The sequence below is a fragment of the Pongo abelii genome, chromosome 14 (assembly GCF_028885655.2).
Source record: "Pongo abelii isolate AG06213 chromosome 14, NHGRI_mPonAbe1-v2.0_pri, whole genome shotgun sequence".
Lineage (NCBI taxonomy): Eukaryota > Metazoa > Chordata > Mammalia > Primates > Hominidae > Pongo > Pongo abelii.
The window spans coordinates 26,482,713-26,501,633 of NC_071999.2; the positions used below are offsets into that span (position 1 = coordinate 26,482,713).

The 18,921-nt window shown below is 40.3% G+C and overlaps 1 protein-coding gene across 9 annotated transcripts in view; it reads left to right on the plus strand.

Annotated features, from left to right (window-relative positions):
• The window catches only part of LOC100460674 (mitochondrial intermediate peptidase-like), a 171,778-nt gene that overhangs the window by 48,057 nt on the left and 104,800 nt on the right, over nt 1-18,921 (plus strand). For 4 of the 9 annotated variants that reach the window (XR_010136650.1, XM_063714719.1, XM_063714720.1 and 1 more), the window contains exons 14-16: nt 10,049-10,126; nt 12,023-12,227; nt 13,436-13,545. Coding sequence is in view for 6 of the 9 variants with exons in the window: in XM_063714719.1 (XP_063570789.1) it covers nt 10,049-10,126; nt 12,023-12,227; nt 13,436-13,545 (393 nt within the window). In the remaining 3 variants the exon portion in view is untranslated. Of the gene's footprint in view, nt 1-8,291; nt 8,446-10,048; nt 10,127-12,022; nt 12,228-13,435; nt 13,546-18,921 lie in introns of all 9 variants that reach the window. The other 5 variants (XM_063714721.1, XM_063714723.1, XM_063714724.1 and 2 more) reach the window with 2 other exon arrangements.

The window sequence follows — 18,921 nt, forward strand, 5'->3', positions numbered from 1 at the left end:
TTTTTAAAATTCAATTTACAATGATGAATTCTTCAGTTGAAAGTCTCTTCTTGACTGGTATTTCTATGCTCATTTCAATCATAATTAGTGTTGGATGAAGATTAGATGAAGATTTTGATCCATTACTAAATTATATTGTTCTTAATTTAAAAGACCTAATTATATTTATACCATTGTATCATGTTGATAGTGGTATGTTCTGGTTCTTTGCTGAAAATTTGTAAACTCACATGTAACGTATTATAAACCAGAATAGCAGAGCGTTTATTGGACTTATTCGGTCACCTGTAGTGGACAACATAATTTTCTTCCTCTTTCTTTCTTCAGAGGAATCAAAGGGTTCTAGAGATCCCTTACTTCTGGGTCCAGATCCATGGAATTCTTTACAAAAAATAGTCATAAAATTCTTGTAAAACTGTAGAAGAGTCTGAGGTGGTGACAGGGATGGCACTGAAGCCAAGTCCTCAAAATGCACCTAAGCTCTGTCTCTGCTGGTTGTGGCTCTGCTGTGCTGTGAGGTCCTATGTGCTGCCCGTGGTGCTTTCCCACTGTCTTGGGTCTCTAGATGAGAGAGGAAAATGTTCTTATTTGTAGCATCTATGCAGATAAGGAAGCTGTGGATGGAGATGGTGCAGTCAGTTGTTCACAGGCCGGCCTCAGCCTCGGAGTGCTCTGCGGAGGCAGGAGGAGCCACATGATGAGCCTGGCATGGAGGGCTGTACTGGGGCCTGTGACCACCCAAACACCCTCTGTGCATGTTTTTTCACTCCGTGTTGAAGACGTGAGCTGAGAGCACAGCAGTCACACCCTCCTGACTGGCTGGTCATGTGGGACTGCTCCTTGGGGCCCCTCAGATGTGGGCTGGAGCTGCGGAAAACACCCTGTAGTTTTTTGAATCTCTTCCACCCTCTCTGGACCTCTCTCCTTCTGGCTCTTCTTCAGGAGGGAAGTAGCCTGCTTTTGTTGAGAGTCACTGAGCGTGCGGAGGGGCATGTAGTCTCGCTCTGGATGGCTGAGGCAGCTGAGTAAGGACTAAGGCACTAGTGCTTGCTTGAGCTTGTCTGCCCCATTTGCTTGAATCCCCTTGGGCCTTTGCTGCCCTCTTTCTTCCCCTTTGAGTGCCCTCCCTCTCTTCCAGGAGCCTCATCTTTCCAGGTGTGCTCCAGATGCTGCCTCTTCTTTGTAGTTCTCTCTGTTCCTCCCATTCCCAGCTTCTCCCCTCTGCCAGGTGAAACTGACCACAGCCTCATCTTTGAGCCAATGCCTTGTTTACACTGCTCCTCTGCCCCTGATCATTTGGATTGGTTGTCATTATTGTTACAGTGTGTTCATCTTTCCACACTGAGTTGTTGTCATGCAGGCACATGGCAGGTGATTAATGAAAGTTTACTGCATCTACACAGCTTCTTGACACAGTGTTGCATTTCTTTTTAGAGGTAAGGTCAGCTTTGGGGAATAGAAGGGAACTGGAATAGGAGTAGAAACCACTGGGTTTAGTCTTGTCCCTGTCCCTGTCTCTGTCTAACAGCAATAATAGTGGCTATAATTTACTGTGGGCCTGCTTTTCTCCAGGAACCATCCCAGGTTCATTGCATGCGTTTCTGTAATTGTTAATGGAGCGTGGAAAGTATTTCCACTTTCCTGGTGAGGAAACTGAGGCTTCAGAAACCTAAGTAACTTGCTCAAAGCATGGAACCAATGAGAAATAGTATTTTCAAACCCAGGGCTCTCGTGTATTCCAGATTGCCTTAGACTGTCACAAGCCTCTGAGTCTGAGTTTCCTCAGGTAAAACGAACAATAATTCTGATAATAATTCTTGCTCCACCTGTCTCACAGAATCATGTAAGGAATAAGGAGATTCTTGATTCTTGATGTGAAAGTACTTTGCAAATTGTGAAGCACCAAGACAATATAAGATAATATTATCTCAAACCACTATAGATCTTGCTTCACCAATTATTCTAACTTTATCATAATCACCATCTCTTCCTTTGTATTAGTTTCAAACCCTTTGCCTGCAGACCTGCTAAGATATCTCTTATCTTACAACACACATAATTATCCTTCTGTGACTGTTGGAGAGACTGTGGTACTATCTCATTTTTTTCCTGCCGAACTTCCCCCAGTCCTACTCTCTGCTGCTGCGTCCTCTTTCTAATAGCTACAGTCTGGTTTATAGGCCTGTCAGTCGACCCAGCTAGTGTTTCCAGGTTATCAGCCACCTGCCAGCATGAAATTCAGTAATTTGTCTTACTGCTCAACATCCCTGATGTCTGCAGTTTTCTGTTTGGGTGTTTTTTTTTTTTTTTTTTTTTTTTTTTTGCTTGGATTTGAGATCCTAATGTCTGCAATTTTTGACAGTGCTGACCATGTCCAGTTTCTTAAAATTCTTTCTTCAACACACACCCTCAGACTTCCTGTTATCTCCTTTTTTATCACCACACTCATTTCTCTTTTTACTTCTCTAAATTGGTCGTTCTCAATCTTTGTTCACTGTTAGGCTGCCGTAGGAGTCAATGCAGGGATGTAGTGTTCTCACTGTGACCAGTAGCTCCTCACTCTTGAAAGCATTTTGGGAAATGTATGTAAGAATGAATGATACAATTACTGTGCTTCCTTTAGTACTTGCTTTAACTTGTAACAGATATTTGTGAAAAACTTCAGTACCTCAGCCTAAACAAAGATGTGCCCTCCTGATGATTTTTTTCCAACTTCCATGCTGTTATCATGCAGTTATAAAGGATGGTCTCAGGCCTTCTACTTGGTTGTTGTCGTAGCCTTGGGAAGGTTACTTACTGTCTTGTAAACCTGTTTTCTCCATTGTAACATAGGGGTGATGGTATTACCTTAAAGGATCGTTTTTGCTGCTTAATGAGATATGTATAAAGGGCTTAGCCCACTGTCATAGTGAGTACTCACCAAATGTCAGTTACCATCATCATCATCATCATCATTTGGTAGTGATAGTTTTCTGTTTGTAGATTAAATTTAGGGAAAAATGGACAACATATTTGCAATATAGGTCAAGCATTTCTAATCTGAAATGCTTCAAAATCCAAAACTTTTTGAGTGCCAACATGACACCACAAGTGGATCTCATGTGACAGATTGTGGTGAAAATACAGTTAAAATTTTGTTTCATGCACAAAATTATTTAATATATTTTGTAAAATTACCTTCAAGCTATGTATATAAGGTGTATATGAAACAAATAAATTTTGTGTGTAGACATAGGTCACATCCCCAAAATATCTCATTATGTATATGCAAATTTTCCAAAATACAAAAAAAATCCAAAACATATCCCAAGCATTTTGGATAAGGGATACACAAACTATATTGAACTTTCTCTTGCTATAATAATCATGAATCTTTGCATTTTAAACTGACCTACATGTCACTGCCAGAATAATCTTTCTAAAGCACAGGATTTTGTCATTTCTCTCCTCTTCTTCCTTACTACTAATAGCAGCTATTCCCCCATTGTATGCATTCTGGGGAGATCCAGTAAATGTTGGCAAAATAAAGGGCATATCTCTATTCTTCTCCTCTCTGGTGCCTAGCAAAATTAAGAAAAAGAGCATCAATATATCTATATCTATATATAACAACAAGACAGATCAGGAGGGCAAGGCAGGAGGAGGGGAATCAGTAAATACTATCTAAAATTGCTAAACCAGTAAATAAATGTTTATTTTAAAACCAATAGAGGCCCGTATCTACCAAAAGTATCAAAATTAAGAGGCAGGAGAACCGCTTGAACCCAGTAGGTGGAGCTTACAGTGAGCTGAGATCATGCCACTGCACTCTTGCCTGGGTGATAGAGTGAGACTCTGTCTCAAAAAAAAAAAAAAAAATTAAAAACAATAGAGAAACCACCAGAGAAGCTAAAATATAGACTATAAATATCACTAGTATATCAAATTATTAGAAAGAGAAAGGAAATGCAGTACACATAGCCAAAGAAGGAAAATAAATGAAGCATTAAAAGAAACATAACAGAATTACATTGGCGAGAGTGAGGGCACTAGGTATTTTCATACACTGCAGGTAGGAATGTAAGTTAGAACAGCTTTTTTTTGGAGGATAATTTGGAAATACCTATCAAAAAATTTAAGATCTTGTACTCTTTGCAGCAGTGTCATTTCTTCAGTTTATCTTATGGATAGGCTTGTGTGGGTGTGACAAGGACATTTCACTATGGCATCATTTTAACAGATAAACTAACAGCAGCTTACTGTCAGTTAAAAGGAACAGAGGCAGACCAAGGCAGGGAAGTGAGCTCTGGGTGTGGCCTAACCGGTTGCATTTTCTGTAAAGAAGTTAAAATCAATAATAAAACTGATGAAAAGTCTGGGATCCTTTAATATCCCCATGTGTGGGAAATTCCAAACTATGTCAGTGGTCGGATACTTCCCCCATTGATGCTTCAGGCTCTCATTGGCCTTGCCTCCTCTGCTCATGTACAACACAACAGGAGATGCATGAAATAAGCTTTGTCATGTGTTTGCTGTGGGTGACTACACCCATGAAAGAAAACAGCCTAGGGCTTTATATACTAAACTGGAAAGTATTCCAAGTTATATTTTTATGAAAAAATATGTGTAAAAATACATATCATTGATATATTTTTATGTTAAATGAAATTGCAAGATAGTGTGAATGGTATGATTCTATTTGTGCCAAAGTAGGTTTATATATACATGAAGTTTACATGCATAAACTTCTAAGAGTGTGCATAGAAAATGCCTGGAAGGATACAGAAGATACTTACTTCTGGGGGTGGGCGTAGTGAGCCAGGAGACAAGACAGTATACTTTTTGCCCATTGTTACTATTTTTGAGGTGTTTTTATTTTAAAACAGGCAGTTTAGAAATTCATTTGTTCCCAGTCATTTTAGGGTAATATCGTGATATTATATAAACTTACATTCTATACTTAAATTTTTTTTCCAAGATAAATTGTTTCCTTGAATTTTGCCTAACACATATGATTGTCATGGTCATTGGATAAGTCAGTAAATATTTTTAGGTTATAGTTTAGTAAAATAAGCTGTGTTATTAGCTTTACTGTGTTTCTTTTCCATAAAAGTAAATGTCATATGTTCATTATAATCTTAAGAAGGGTACAATTTTAATATGTAAAGTTTCTTTTTATTCTCCTTTATTTTTGTGTTTTTATTATCTAGCAACAAAAAAATGAATTGCTTTTTATAACCAATTATAGTTTAAACTTTCTTGCCTTGGTAGTAGGTTCTGTGGGAGGTTTCTGCTCTGGTAAGTTGTGATTCTCTATGGCTGCCTGCCTGTCTTTCCAGTTTTGGGGGCAGCACTTTGCTCTGTGGCCTTGATTCTCTGCTAAATCTAAGAAGATTCTTGATTTTCAGCTTGTTCAGCTTCCTGCTTGTTAGGATGGAGTGGTGACTTTCAACCTCCTCATGTGCAGGAGTGGAAACCTCAAGCCTGGACCACTTCCTTTTATAATTTATTTTCTCCCCTCTTTCCATGTACTCCTTTCTCTCAGTACTTCAGTACCTCTGAACTGTTCTGTGTCTTCCTTCCCAACCCTCCCTCTGGTAGTTCAGGGGTCTGCCCTTTACCCTCATCTCTGGCTGCATCGCCCTTCCCTAATGGCCGTGTCTCCCTCTCTGGCTCTAATATCCAGACAGTGAAGTCTCCTTGTTCTCCTTAGCTTTGCGTCCTGAGTGTCTGGCATCTCATGGGCATTTCACAGTTGGTGTCTCCAAAATGGAGTTTATTTTCTGTGAGCCCTCCATCCTCCTCCCATCATTGCACCTCACCCTCCTCTCTTCTCCCACAAACACACCCAGATTCCCCTCTTCCTTTTTTTGTGTTCATTGTGCTGGCTGATTCAGTGACTCTACCATCCACTTATTTGTCCAAGCCAGAAACCTGAGTGTTATTCTAGATTGTTCTGTCTTTCTCATCACCCTCCAAATCCAATCACTCACACAGTCCTGAGACGTTTGCATCTCAAAGGAAAAACACATTCATCCCTGACCCCACTGCCCTCTGTCAGAGTTCACCCTCTGAAGCCTGGAAGTCTGTCCTCCTCTCAGCCCTCCCTGCCTCCTGCATTCCACCCTCCATGCTGTCCACTGTGCAGCATTCCAGAAAACATCAGATGCTCCCCTATGGCCTGCAGAAGCTGTCTCCCAAATGGCATCTGTAAGCAATTCATTGAGAGTATAGTCATAAAATATTAGAAATTGTATGTATATTTATTTTTCTTTATCTCAACTTATAAAAATGTCTGCTTTTCTTTTTGCAGTGTGATAAAACAATACCACATGCATATACTTTATGAATGTACTTACAGAAGGTTGAATACTCAAAAGTTATTTTAGTGTGCATTGGTGAGGAAGCTTAGAGGCCATGGCCTATGGTGCATGGTCCCAGTTCCTCAGCTTAGTGGACCAGGCGCTCTGTTTTCTGGCCCCTGCCTGCCTTTTCCAGACTCTGCTCCCATTCTTTCTGCATTTATCCCTGCATTGGTAACTGCTTCATCTTTAACCACATCCTTTCTAGAAGTTACCAGGCTATTTTATGCCATCATACTTTAGTTACACCGTCGCTTCTGCCCAGAATTCCTATTATGATTCCCATTTTCCATTCCTCATCCCAGCCCTGCCTTGCAAAGTCTGATTCCGTTTTTGTTTTTGTTTTTTTATTTTTTTTTTTGAAATGGAGAGTCTTGCTCTGTCGCCCAGGCTGGAGTGCAGTGGCACAATCGCGGCTCACTCAACCTCTGCCTCAGCCTCCCGAGTACCTGGGATTACAGGCACCCCCCACCACACCCGGCTAATTTTTGTACTTTTAGTAGAGACGGGGTTTCACCACATTGGCCAGACTGGTCTTGAACTCCTGACCTCGTGATCCACCCACCTCAGCCTCCCAAAGTGCTGGGATTATAGGTGTGAGCCACAGCACCCGGCCGATTCTTTCTTGATTCCTATCCGAGAAGCTTTCCCTAGTGCTACTCTGCACTCCACAAGTAAAGTCATCATGCTGTCCTTTGCCCTCCCATTGTGCAGTGCTCATTCATTCATACTTCAGCACTGTCTATTGAGCGCCAGCTGTGTGCCCACTGCTCCAGGCCCAGGACACAGTGTAGTTGGTTCACTTCTCTGCCTCTTTCAGTGCCAGCTGCTTAGACACAAAGGCTCTTCATTCTTCTCCTCCAGCACCCTGCAGGTTTGCTGACAGCATGCTTGAGTGAACGAACCAGGGAGCGAGGGCACTGGATCACAAACGTCTCTTTCAACACTAGGATTCTGTTTAATGAAAAATCAGTCAGAAATTAGGTGTAAATTTGTGGATGTCCATAGCCAAAGTCTCATTTGTTGTGCAATTTATGTTCACTTACTAAACTCATTCATTTATTAGTAACTATGTTTGTATATTTTTATATATAATTTTGTTGTGGGGACTCTTATTTTATGGAACGAAGTGTTGTGCAGTTCTAGAATCACAAATAAAGCCAATTGAAAAAAAAATGTGTATTTTGGTAATCCCAAAAAGTAGACATATAATGAGAACCTACGATATTCTAGAGCCATTATTTTTGGCTATGGCTATATATTTTGGCTTGACTTAATGATTCAAATGTAAACATTCAGATCACGTATTTTGGATTTGCTTTGGTTTATGTTGGAATATATAGAACAGAAAAAGTTATTTTTGGGTGAAGAATAATTCGCCTTACTAGTTATGTTGTCCTTAACTTAAGATATCTAACTATAAAACAGATAAGTTAAGATCTGATTATTTATATTGCAGGCATGTTTTTTCATAAATGAATATTTTACTGGATGAGAACTTTAAATTCACTTAATGTGCCTCAGGATTTTTATTCATTTAATATTTATGTATATAAGTCACAAGTTTCTAGAATATAACTCATAAGGTAAGAGTTACCATTATAACTGAAACTGATCATATTTTGCAAGTATGTATAAGGAATGTATACAGTGAGCAATTGAGACAGTGCTTAATTGGGTTAGTGAAAGAGTAAATAACATGGAAGGGACAAAGGTTAGGGAATGATATATCTACCTTAATTACTGACTTATGACTAACACTAGTAATAATCAGACTGTCATTCTGAAGCAAACTGTCTGAAAACCCCTCAAATGATATAAATACACTTTTATGTTTTGAATCCTTCTTTAGCTCCGGTGATCTTAAGTATTAAATGAAAAGTTAATTGAATTTACCTTCAGAAATTGAAACAAACAAAGGTGCTGTTGAACCTCTCTTCCTTCTCTTAGGTATAATATTGAGCCCAGCCTATATTGCCCGTTTTTCTCTCTTGGAGCATGCATGGAAGGCCTGAATATTTTGCTTAACAGACTGTTGGGGATTTCATTATATGCAGAGCAGCCTGCAAAAGGAGAGGTGTGGAGCGAAGATGTCCGAAAACTGGTGAGCTCCTGCTCAGCCTGCAGTTGCATGCATTTGCCTTTCGGTTGGGCAGTTGAGTCAACAGCAGTTTCAGGTTTACATTAACTTTGCCCTGATTGAGTGTGTCCCCTGCCTTACTTCTGCTTCACAAAAAAACTCCAAATTGCACTTCTGATTTAAGACACTGTATAAAGGATCCAAACATAAAACAGCAGAGTTTTCTAAAAAAGTTTTTTGGAACTTGATAGAAGGTTGAATATATATGCACCTTCATATATCCACAAATTGTATTTATAGGAAAATTGTCCTTTACTTTGTATATAGCTTCAGTGCTGTGTGTCCGTTTTGGTTAATTCCCAAATCCATTGGATACGTGACCTTTTTTCTTTCCAACCCCCATCCCATGTTGTAGGGGCTTATATTTGCATCAGATATTAATTTACGTCCTGTGTTCTGATTTATTTAACTTCTTTGATAATAACTTCAAGCCTGGAAATCATCTTTCTCCTGTGAAGACCCACTTTATATGAGGCATGAATATTTTATATTTTTTCTCATAGGATTTGAGGCTTTGTTGACCTGTGTGTGTCACTAAGGCTTTGTATTGTGTTGTTGTTTGATTTTTGCTAGCATGCTTACCACACTGCTTTCTTCACTATATTTTAGGAAATGTAAACAGTCTCATTGCCTCGGCCACGTCTTGTGAGTGGAGAGTAGGTGTGGTGGTGGGATTGAAAGGAGAGTCAGGATGGGAGGACGTTCATCACTGCATTGATTTACTTCACTATCTGTATTACAAACTTCCAAAAAAGATAGAGATTGATAAAACGCTGAGATATAATAAAAAGGAAAATTTATAAGAGGAGACTGAGAGGACAAAATGCGGGTGGTGAAGAGTTTCCCCAGAACTGCAGAATGTGCACTCCACTGGGGTCCAGCACTGTCAGTTGCGTTCACTTCTGTATCCCCAATGTCTGGAAGAGTTCCTGGCACCAAGTAGGTGCTTAATAGATGTGTGATGAACAATAAATATATACTTGCAGGTAATTTTAAAGCACAAAATCGGGGTTCTCTTTGATGGAATCATTAAATTCTGAAAGAACAAAGAAGGCAAGATGGAGAGTAGTGGTTGAGTCTCTCCTATAAACTATGTCTCTTGGAGGGGGGATAGATAGTAATATTGCTGATTTTTAACTCAAGCTGGGAGCTGCATTGTGGTGTTTTCAAATTCAAGGGTTATAATTTGCTTGGGCATATATCACGACATTCCAGGATTTGAAGGAAAAATAATTTTGCTCCTAAAATTGTCCAGCCAGCACTTCTTCCCAGCTCTTGTGGGTGGTTAGTAAAGGTATTGTAGAGGATAGGCAGTCAGGACAAAAGGTCCTCATGAGGAGGATTTCCTCTCCTGGACACAGAATTCCAAAACTAAAATCATTCAAGAGGTGGAGCAGAAGAGGATGCGGGGAAAAGAGAATCTATCTGGAGATAATGTGGGGTGTAGAATGTAATTAAAATGTCTATATGTGTGGCTGTGGATGTTTAATATACAGATTTTTGTGTTAGGGATTTTAGAGAATCAGATGGCCTCGTTTACCACCAAATTTAAATTTTTTTTTTCTAGGCTGTCGTTCATGAATCTGAAGGATTGTTGGGGTACATTTACTGTGATTTTTTTCAGCGAGCAGACAAACCACATCAGGTGATCCTTTCTTTATAAACTGGTCTCTCTAGAACTGATCAGCATTTCATTTGTATCGATGTGAACTTTGTGTCATTTTTTAAATTCCATGATATTTAAAAGTTATTAATGATGGTTACCAAATATATACATTTGAAATTAAGATAGAATTTTAAAATTAAAAAGTTTATGGAAATAATTACATCAGTCTATATTTGTCACTTTTATCTGGGCCATGGTATTAATTATAGTAATAATGACAACTGACATTTTATGAATCCTTATTTGTGCCAACCAGTGCACTGAGTCCATTATACACATCAACCTTTTAATGTTCACGTCACCCTTTTGACTAGTTACTCACATTATGAGGAAACTGAAGCCATAGAGGTTAAGCTACTTGGCCAGAAGTGCTAGGACTTAAAGGCATACATCCTGAGCAGATCCCCAACTTTTAACTCTTTTCCCTACTTGACAATGAACCTATTCTAAAACTGCAGAAGGTATTCCATGTGGAAACCTTACCAACCACCAAGTAGTTCCTTATGTGGAAGATTTGAGGCAGCTCATCTCCTTTTCTTTAGCGTTGGCCGACTTTGACAGCCAGTCGGCTTTAGCAGTTTCATGTAGCTTGATGGGAAATGTCAAGAGTTTAGGTTATAAGTTATAACAGAAATAATCTACCTTATGTTTGAATAGTGATTCACAATTTCCAAAGCACAGATTTTAACAGATGTGAGCCTATGAATTCTGGACAGCTACTGTGGGATTTGACAAGGAAGCATTTAGAGATGAGGCTTTCAGAAGCAAATTATTTTCCAAGATGATTTGGCTAGTAGGTGTGAAAGGTAGGAACAGGGTGCAGGTCACCAGACTCTGAGGCCAGTGTTCTTCCTCTTTGCTTAAATGGGTGGGTGGTGGAGACTCAACTTTAGTGATTAGGAGCCCTGGCTCCTAATAGTCAGCCTGGGTTCAGATCTAAGGTGTGGCAATTCTAGCTAGGTGTCCTTGGACGTGTTATTTAATAATCCTAAGACTAGTTTTAGTTTTATCATCTGAAAAGTGAGATACCTGCTACATAGGGTTGTTGTGGAGAATAAGTGATACAGTGTATGTGAGTCTCAGTGTAGTGCCTGTTTCAGAGTAAGTTATTCTGGATCTGGATCCCTTGCTTTACACTAGTTTAGATCCCATCTCGTTCAAGTGATAAAAGTCAAGAGAGGCTGGGCGCGGTGGCTCATGCCTGTAATCCCAGAACTTTAGGAGGCCGAGGCTGGCAGATCGCTTCAGCCCAGGAGTTCAAGACCAGCCCTGGCAACATAGTAAGACTCCATCTGTACAAAAAAAAAAATCTAAAAATTTAGCTGGGTGTGGTGGAGCACACCTGTAGTCCCAGCCAATCAGTAGGCCGAAGCAGGAGGATGGCTTCAGCCCAGGAGGTCCAGGCTGCGGTGAACCGTGATCACAACGCTGCAGTCCAGCCTAGGCAACAGAGCAAGACCCTATCTTAAAAAAAGAAAAAAAAAAAAAGCAGCCAAGAGACATGGAAAGTACCTACTAGTTCATTATCTGACACATAGTAGGGACTCAGAATAAATGTTAGTGTCCCTTCCTAAGCTCTTTGCTGACTTTGTTTCCAGCATCTGGCACAGCATCATTTCAATGCATGTTTTGGGACCAAAGTAATGAATTAATCCATAGAAACTGAATGTGTTATTGATGTTTTAAAAAATTAAAATTTTAGCAGAATAAAAAATGGCAAGAAAAGGTGTATATATGTAAATAGATAGAATAAGAATATAATTAAGTTAAAGTTTGCACTCACACATTTTTGGTGAAATTTTATATTCATTAAGACTGTTTTACTCTTCACATTACCGAATACTCTTTTCCTTTTATGTTATCTGATTCTTAAAGGATTGCCATTTCACTATCCGTGGAGGCAGACTAAAGGAAGATGGAGACTATCAACTCCCAGTTGTAGTTCTTATGCTGAATCTTCCCCGTTCCTCAAGGAGTTCTCCAACTTTGCTAACTCCTGGCATGATGGAAAATCTTTTCCATGAAATGGGACATGCCATGCATTCAATGCTAGGACGTACTCGTTACCAACACGTCACTGGTGAGCCATGAGGAGGGCTTTTATTTACTACAATCCTTTACAAACATACATTTTCTTTTAAATTGGGAAAGGGGCTTTTTATTTGGAAAATGTGATCACTTTACCGTGTCCTGTGGTCTTTATCTCAGATTGCCTCATCCTGCCTTCCCCATGGTTGTGCAGCCTGATCTTCCATGCTTTTTTCCATGCTTGCTAACAGCTTTCACCCGGGAATAATCTCAGTTGTCTCTCAAGTTTGTCCCTTTTTACATTTTACAGTGTTTTATATTGAATTTAAGTTTGTGGCTATGTGTGTGTGAATAAAAAGGTATCTCCTTAATACCTACCACAGAGTTAATAAGTAAGTGAATGAATGGTTTCTCTTTGTATTCAAAATCAGAAAACAAAATAAAGCATGCTTAAGAAGTATGATGAAGTCCTTTTAATTTTTCATATACTTTGCCCTGTATAAAATCATAGTTCTGCTTTGTAGTTTTTATGCTGCTATGTGGCTATATTTTGTGATATTACAGATTTCCCTCTTCATTGTCTTATCCTTAAGTCTTAAGCTCACTATCACATATGGTCAGCATTAGACCACTAATGAATTGTTGGCATCCAGCATTTGTTAACTAACTTTACACACAGTATTTTGGACAAGGAGAAGGTATTGAAAAGACTGTAGGTGGGCTGAACAGAATCATTAAATGTCATCTAAATTTCTTACAAGATTTGTTACTTTAAGTAATTTTCAGTTTAAAATATTTCTTTTCCTCACTGAGAATTGACTTTGTTACAAAAAGTAATAAATGGATAAAATAAAGTACTTGTAAAAGAAAGGAAGGATAAAAGTATTAGGTAATGGAATTTAGTGAATTAAATACAAACGCTATATTAATATTAGAAATGTTTTAATTTGTTTCATGTATAGCCAGCATAGCTGAAGACAGGTTTGTTTGTAAAAGGTGTGAGCTATTGCTTTATAAGGTGTTTTAGCAGCTGTGCAAATATTTTGTTTTAATTTTGATATAAAGGAAAATATGTAGGATTATAATAAACTTTTTTGCAAATATGTACAATAAATTTATAGAAGAAAAATATTGATTTAATGAATTAAAACTTACAGTTCATCAGAAGTACAAATAAAAGTTTTAAAGGGTACATAAAAAGTAAGATAAGTATATTGATTTGATTCATGCCAACTTTTTTTTTTTTTTTTCTTGTTTGAGGGACCAGGTGCCCTACTGATTTTGCTGAGGTTCCTTCTATTCTGATGGAGTACTTTGCAAATGATTATCGAGTAGTTAACCAATTTGCCAGACATTATCAGACTGGACAGGTAGGAACAGTAATATTGTCATCTTGTCCTTTGGGTTGTGATAGTTGGCGTTTATGACATCCTGGATAAGTTGAACTCTTCCTGCTTTTCAGAACTCACCCTCTGTTAGTAACAAACCTTTTATTGCTTCTTTTTTTCCTGATTCCCTCTTTTCTTTTGCCAGCCTATTAACTCATAGTCCTAGCATATAGTCATGTGTTGAAAAATAGCTACCCTTTATTATATGCCTGGTAATCTGCCATTTAGTCCTCATAAGCACCCCATAAGGAAAGCACTTTATCCCCATTTTCCAGATGAAGAAACAAGCTCTGTAGTAGAATAGGCATTCAAGCCTGTCTCACTTCTAAAAAGCCTTTGCTTCTGAATATTTATTCTCTTGGTCTGAATTTTTATGTTGTCTCATTAAACTGAACCCAATGCCATATTTTGCCAGTATGCTTAGCATCTCTGTGATGTTTAGTCTGCAAAGTCCTTAATTTTAAGGCTTAAATTTCAATGATGCATTCTAATATTAAAGATTTTCATTTAACTCATCCTTTATTTCTATAAAGGCAAAAATAAAGATATAAGTGTGAAAAAAAAAAAAATAAAAAAAAAAAATAAAATGTGAGGTACCTTACACTAAGTTAGCTGTAAGTTGTCAACATTGTGCTGTTTACTGTCCATGTGTACATTGGAAGATACGTTCTTTCCCTTCCCTCTAATTCTGATTATACTAGAACCGTATTACGTGAGGTGATGTTTTTCCCCCTCAGACTGTATATACCCCCGGTACAAATGTAAATTGTATTCATCTGTGAATCCTTAGCACGTAGAATAAAAAAAAAGCACTGAAAGAAATTAAATGACGGGACGAATAGAGTTAGAAACAGAAGGACCTTAACCACCTTTATTTGTGACTCTTCTTCTGATTATGTCTCCAGATGTGTAATATTATTTGGTCATTTCTTTTTTTTTTTTGGACTTGATTTTATCTGTAGAATAATCAGTGATCTTCTGGCTGGCACAGTGGCTCATGCCTGTAATCCCAGCACATTGGGAGGCTGAGGCAGGTGGATCACTTGAGCTTGGGAGTTCGAGACCAGCCTGGACTACATTGTGAAACCCTGTCTCTACTAAAAATACAAAAGTTAGCCAGGCGCGGTGGCACATGCCTGTAGTCACAGCTGCTCAGGAGGCTGAGGCAGGAGAATCACTTGAACCTGGGAGGCAGAGGTTGCAGTGAGCCGAGATGGCGCCACTGCACTCCAGTCTGGGCAACAGAGTGAGACTGTTAAAAAAAAAAAAAAAAAAAAGAATAATGAATGATATTCTGGATAAGTAATCTGAGTGACTCTTCAGCATAATATATTTCAGTTATTAAGGTGGCAAATTTGTGATCCAATTAACTACCCATCCATTAATCTACAAAGAATTGTTCTGGGAATTATGTAGACTTGGCCAATAACATAGAGGGGCATACCCTTCCACGTGATAGCATAATCCATCTATGGCCATGTATTTTGGGGACTGGGAATGATTAGGAGTTCAGTGATTGCTCCCTGCCTGAGGTGCCTTAGAGCAGAGCCCTGCGCACAGGCAGGGCCAGGAGGGCTCTGCCTGGGGGAACTGGGGAGGCTGGGGAGGAGAAGTGCAGGAGGAAGGAGTCTGGGAAAAAGAGAAGCAGCATTCGCCAGTCAGCTCTCAGCAGTACTCATCTGTTCCACTGAAAAACATTTATTGAGGACATAGGACAGAGAGGCCCTTCAGTCAGAAAAGACTTACTGAGTTTTAATATTTACCAGTCTGCATTCTCAGCATCCGAGAAACAGCCAAGAATAAGTCAGGCAACATCCCATTGCCCGCGGTCTTTAATTCCTAGAGGAACTGAGACAGAGCCTGACTAGGGTGTTGCCGCCCGAAGGCAAAGCCCACGAGAGGCGAGGAGCAACCTCTAGACTGCTAGGGAGGCCTGGCCAGGAGCTGGGAGCTAAAGGCTGAGGAGGAGTTAGACAGGGAAAAACACGGCATATGGGTTGGGTCTTCTGCTGCTGGAGCAGCAGCCAGTAAAGGCTTTCAGGCGGGAATCAAATTTTTACTTCAAGAAAATCACCCTGGTGTCAGGGAGGAAGCGGATTGCAGGGGGTGCGGGTAGAGCCTGAGAGGCTTCCTGGAGAGGCAGGCTCCGGCTCCGGGGGCTCGGCCCCTCTCCCCTCATCCCAGGCGCGCGGCCTCTCTCCACCCACCCTTGCTGGGTGGCCTCAGCCCTGGCGCCCCAGTACACGGCTGGTGAAGGGGTCAGGGCGGGAGGCAGGGGACGGCGAAGGGGCATCCTGCTTCCGAGGGTTCCGCAGGGTCAGGCCAAGGGAGGCGCCACTTAGTGTGGGATACGTGGGGAGCATCAGTGCCGCCAGGAGGGGTTTCTGCGAGTTTGAGGAGTCTGAGGTTTCGGAGGTCGCCGCTGCCAAAGTGAGAGCGCGTGGTGCAGGGGTGGGGAAGGAGGGTCTGGCGGGGGGACGTGAACACAGGGCGTGGGAGGACACACACGCGGGGTGACTGCACAAGAGGACCGGGAGCCTTGCACAGTAGTCATTTGTTTAAAAGTAAAATCTGGAGTGGAAATTTACCACAAATACAAATGTCAATTTTTTTTTAATTGCCATGTACTTATAGAACAACCGGGAGCAAAGAAAGGCTGGGGTCACTGCTCCAAGTGTGATGTAAGGTGCAAAAGGAGAGAGCTTCTCAATGCCTGTATTCTTACTAAATTATTCTGTAAGAAGATGCGTTGTTGAACTAGATGCAAGAAAACAAGAGTAAACCCAAAATCTAATCCAAGATAGATGAGATAGGAAGAAAGCACTAAGCTGCTTTGAATTAATTCAAGTTTCAGACACAGAAGACGGATCCAGTGCCCTTAAGGGACTTACAGACATAGTCTCTAAAGAATCTAAAATTTTGTGATTCTCATGGAGAATGGAAAGCGTGCCCAAAGGCAAGAGACATGTAAATGCTTTGAGCTTCACAAGGGCTTGCCTCTTCTTGTCACTAATGAAGGCACCAAGGAGGTTTATTTTATTTTATTTTATTTTATTTTTTAATTTTAAGGGCAGTCCTAGCCTTAAGGATAAGAAGTTAATTCTCTAAAATCCAAGTCTTTGTAAATAAATGGCATTTAATCTCACAAGGAAAAAATAACAGGGTTGCATGTTTATGCCTAATTTTCTATCCTGCTGCATTTCAGGAAAGGATTTTTTTAACATTATGAAATATATTCCAGAGAGGTCTCAGGTAGGGGATAATCAGTGACTTATTAACACCTACAAGTATTTTATCAGAACTATATCATAGCATAGCCAATGAATTCCTTGTGGTGGAAGAATTAGATGTATGCTTATCAGATTTGCAGGTGCCATGCAGCTGTCGGAGATAGCAAATACCAGAGGTGCTCATTCAAGATTCAGAACGTCTTGACAAGCTACAACATCAAAGCCAAAGTAGAATTTATTGTAAATTAATCTTAAAATCAATACCACAGGTATAGAAGGAGTACAAACTTGGTTGCAGTTCAGGTGTTTAGACATAATAAACTTAACATGGATCAACAGTCTGATGGGTTTTCCTATAAATCTCCTTCAATTTTAGGCTACCTTAGTGGAGCTGTGGTGCCTAAGGACCCAGAGGTCATTGTTTCTCTTCTCAGTGCTTGTAGATTTTGACCTTCGGCGTAACTTCTTTGCCATTGCTCCAAATTAGCACAGAATTATATATAGGTGGCCTCATTCTCCTGGAAGCATGATTCTTGTCCTTCCTAAACCTTTCTAAGATGCAACTTTCTTTTTTTTAATGTTTTGATCATTCTCTGAAAGTGGGATCCCCTTGTTATTTACCTATTTATATTGAATAGCTATATTAGTCTGTTCTCTGTTCCTTAGAAGAGAATACCTGAAAATGGATAATTTCTAAAGAAAAGGAATCTATTTTTTACAGTTACGGAGGCTGAGAAGTCCAAGGTCAAGGGGCCATATCTGATGAGCGCCTTCCTACTGGTGGGGACTCTGCAGAGTCCCACGGTGGCGCAGGGCCTCACATGGCGAGGGGGCTGAGTGTGCTCACATGCTAGCTCCGGTCTCTCTTCCTCTTCTTATAAAGCCACCAGTCCCACTCCCATGATAATCTCTTAATCCATTATAATCAATGGATGAATTAATCCATTTATGAGGGCAGAGCCCTCATGACCCAGTGATCTCTCAATACTGCCCCATTGGGGCTTAAATTTCAACATGAGTTTTGGAGGGGACAGATACTCAAGCTATAGCAGTGGCATAGTGTGCTCTCTCCCCAAATCTGTCATAAAATCACAGTGGCTCTTTACAAATATTGGGTTCTTAGATTCAAGGAAAGAAGACAGTCTAAGCCCCTATACCTAGCATTGAAAATGCTAAGCACCTTCACCGTGCAGTCTAATAGCCTGCCCCTTGACCTCTGCTGTGGTTAGAATATGGTTTGCTCCACCAAAACTTATGTTAAGATTTGGTCCCCAACGTGGTGGTATTGGTAGGTGGTGCATTTGAGATGTGATTAGGTCCTTTAGATGGAGTAATATCTCTCTCTGGAGGCTGGGTTCTCTCTGGAATGGATTAGTTCTCATGGGAACAGATCAGTTCCCACGAGAGCAGGTTGTTATGAAGCGAGGTTGCCTCTTGTATTTTGCCTTTTACATATGCACCAGGTTCCCCTTCCGTTTCTCTGCCATGCTTTGATGCAGCACAAGGCTCTTACCAGAAGCTGCCAGATGTGTTGCTCAGTCTTGAAGTTCCTAGCCTACAGAATTGTAAGCTACGTAAGCTTCTGTTTTTTATAATTTACCCAGTCTCAGATATTCTGTTATAGCAACACAAAATACAGTAAGGCAATTCCCATCCCCATCCACCACCCCACCCCCGTGGGGAAGCTAGGCTGTCCCCGATGCCCAGATCATTTGGGTACTCGGAGTTTTCCTCTTGTCTCACTGTCCCCAGATCCTGATTCCTAATGGAGGCAGGATCTATTTGTCTGTGCCCTAGATTTGCAATTTCTTCATGTCAGGTTTTAGGTAAATTTCTGAAAACGAGCAAAAGTCCAATACTTTTACCTTTCCTTTGCATTTCTAAGGTTCTGTTCCCATCCCACTTTCTCAGACTGAATTTTCCCCAGGTGTGTGACTATATGTGTCCTAATTGACTTAGCCCAGCCCCTGAGTAGTCCAGATGCTTGGTTGCCCACCCTTTCCCCTGCTCCACAGTAGCTGCCTCTGTTCCCTTTTGTCCTCGATTCCTCAGTTTCCAACTAACTCCTCCACCCCTACAGAAACTGCCACTATCCTCGTCTTTACCTACAATATCCCTTTGTCCTCAG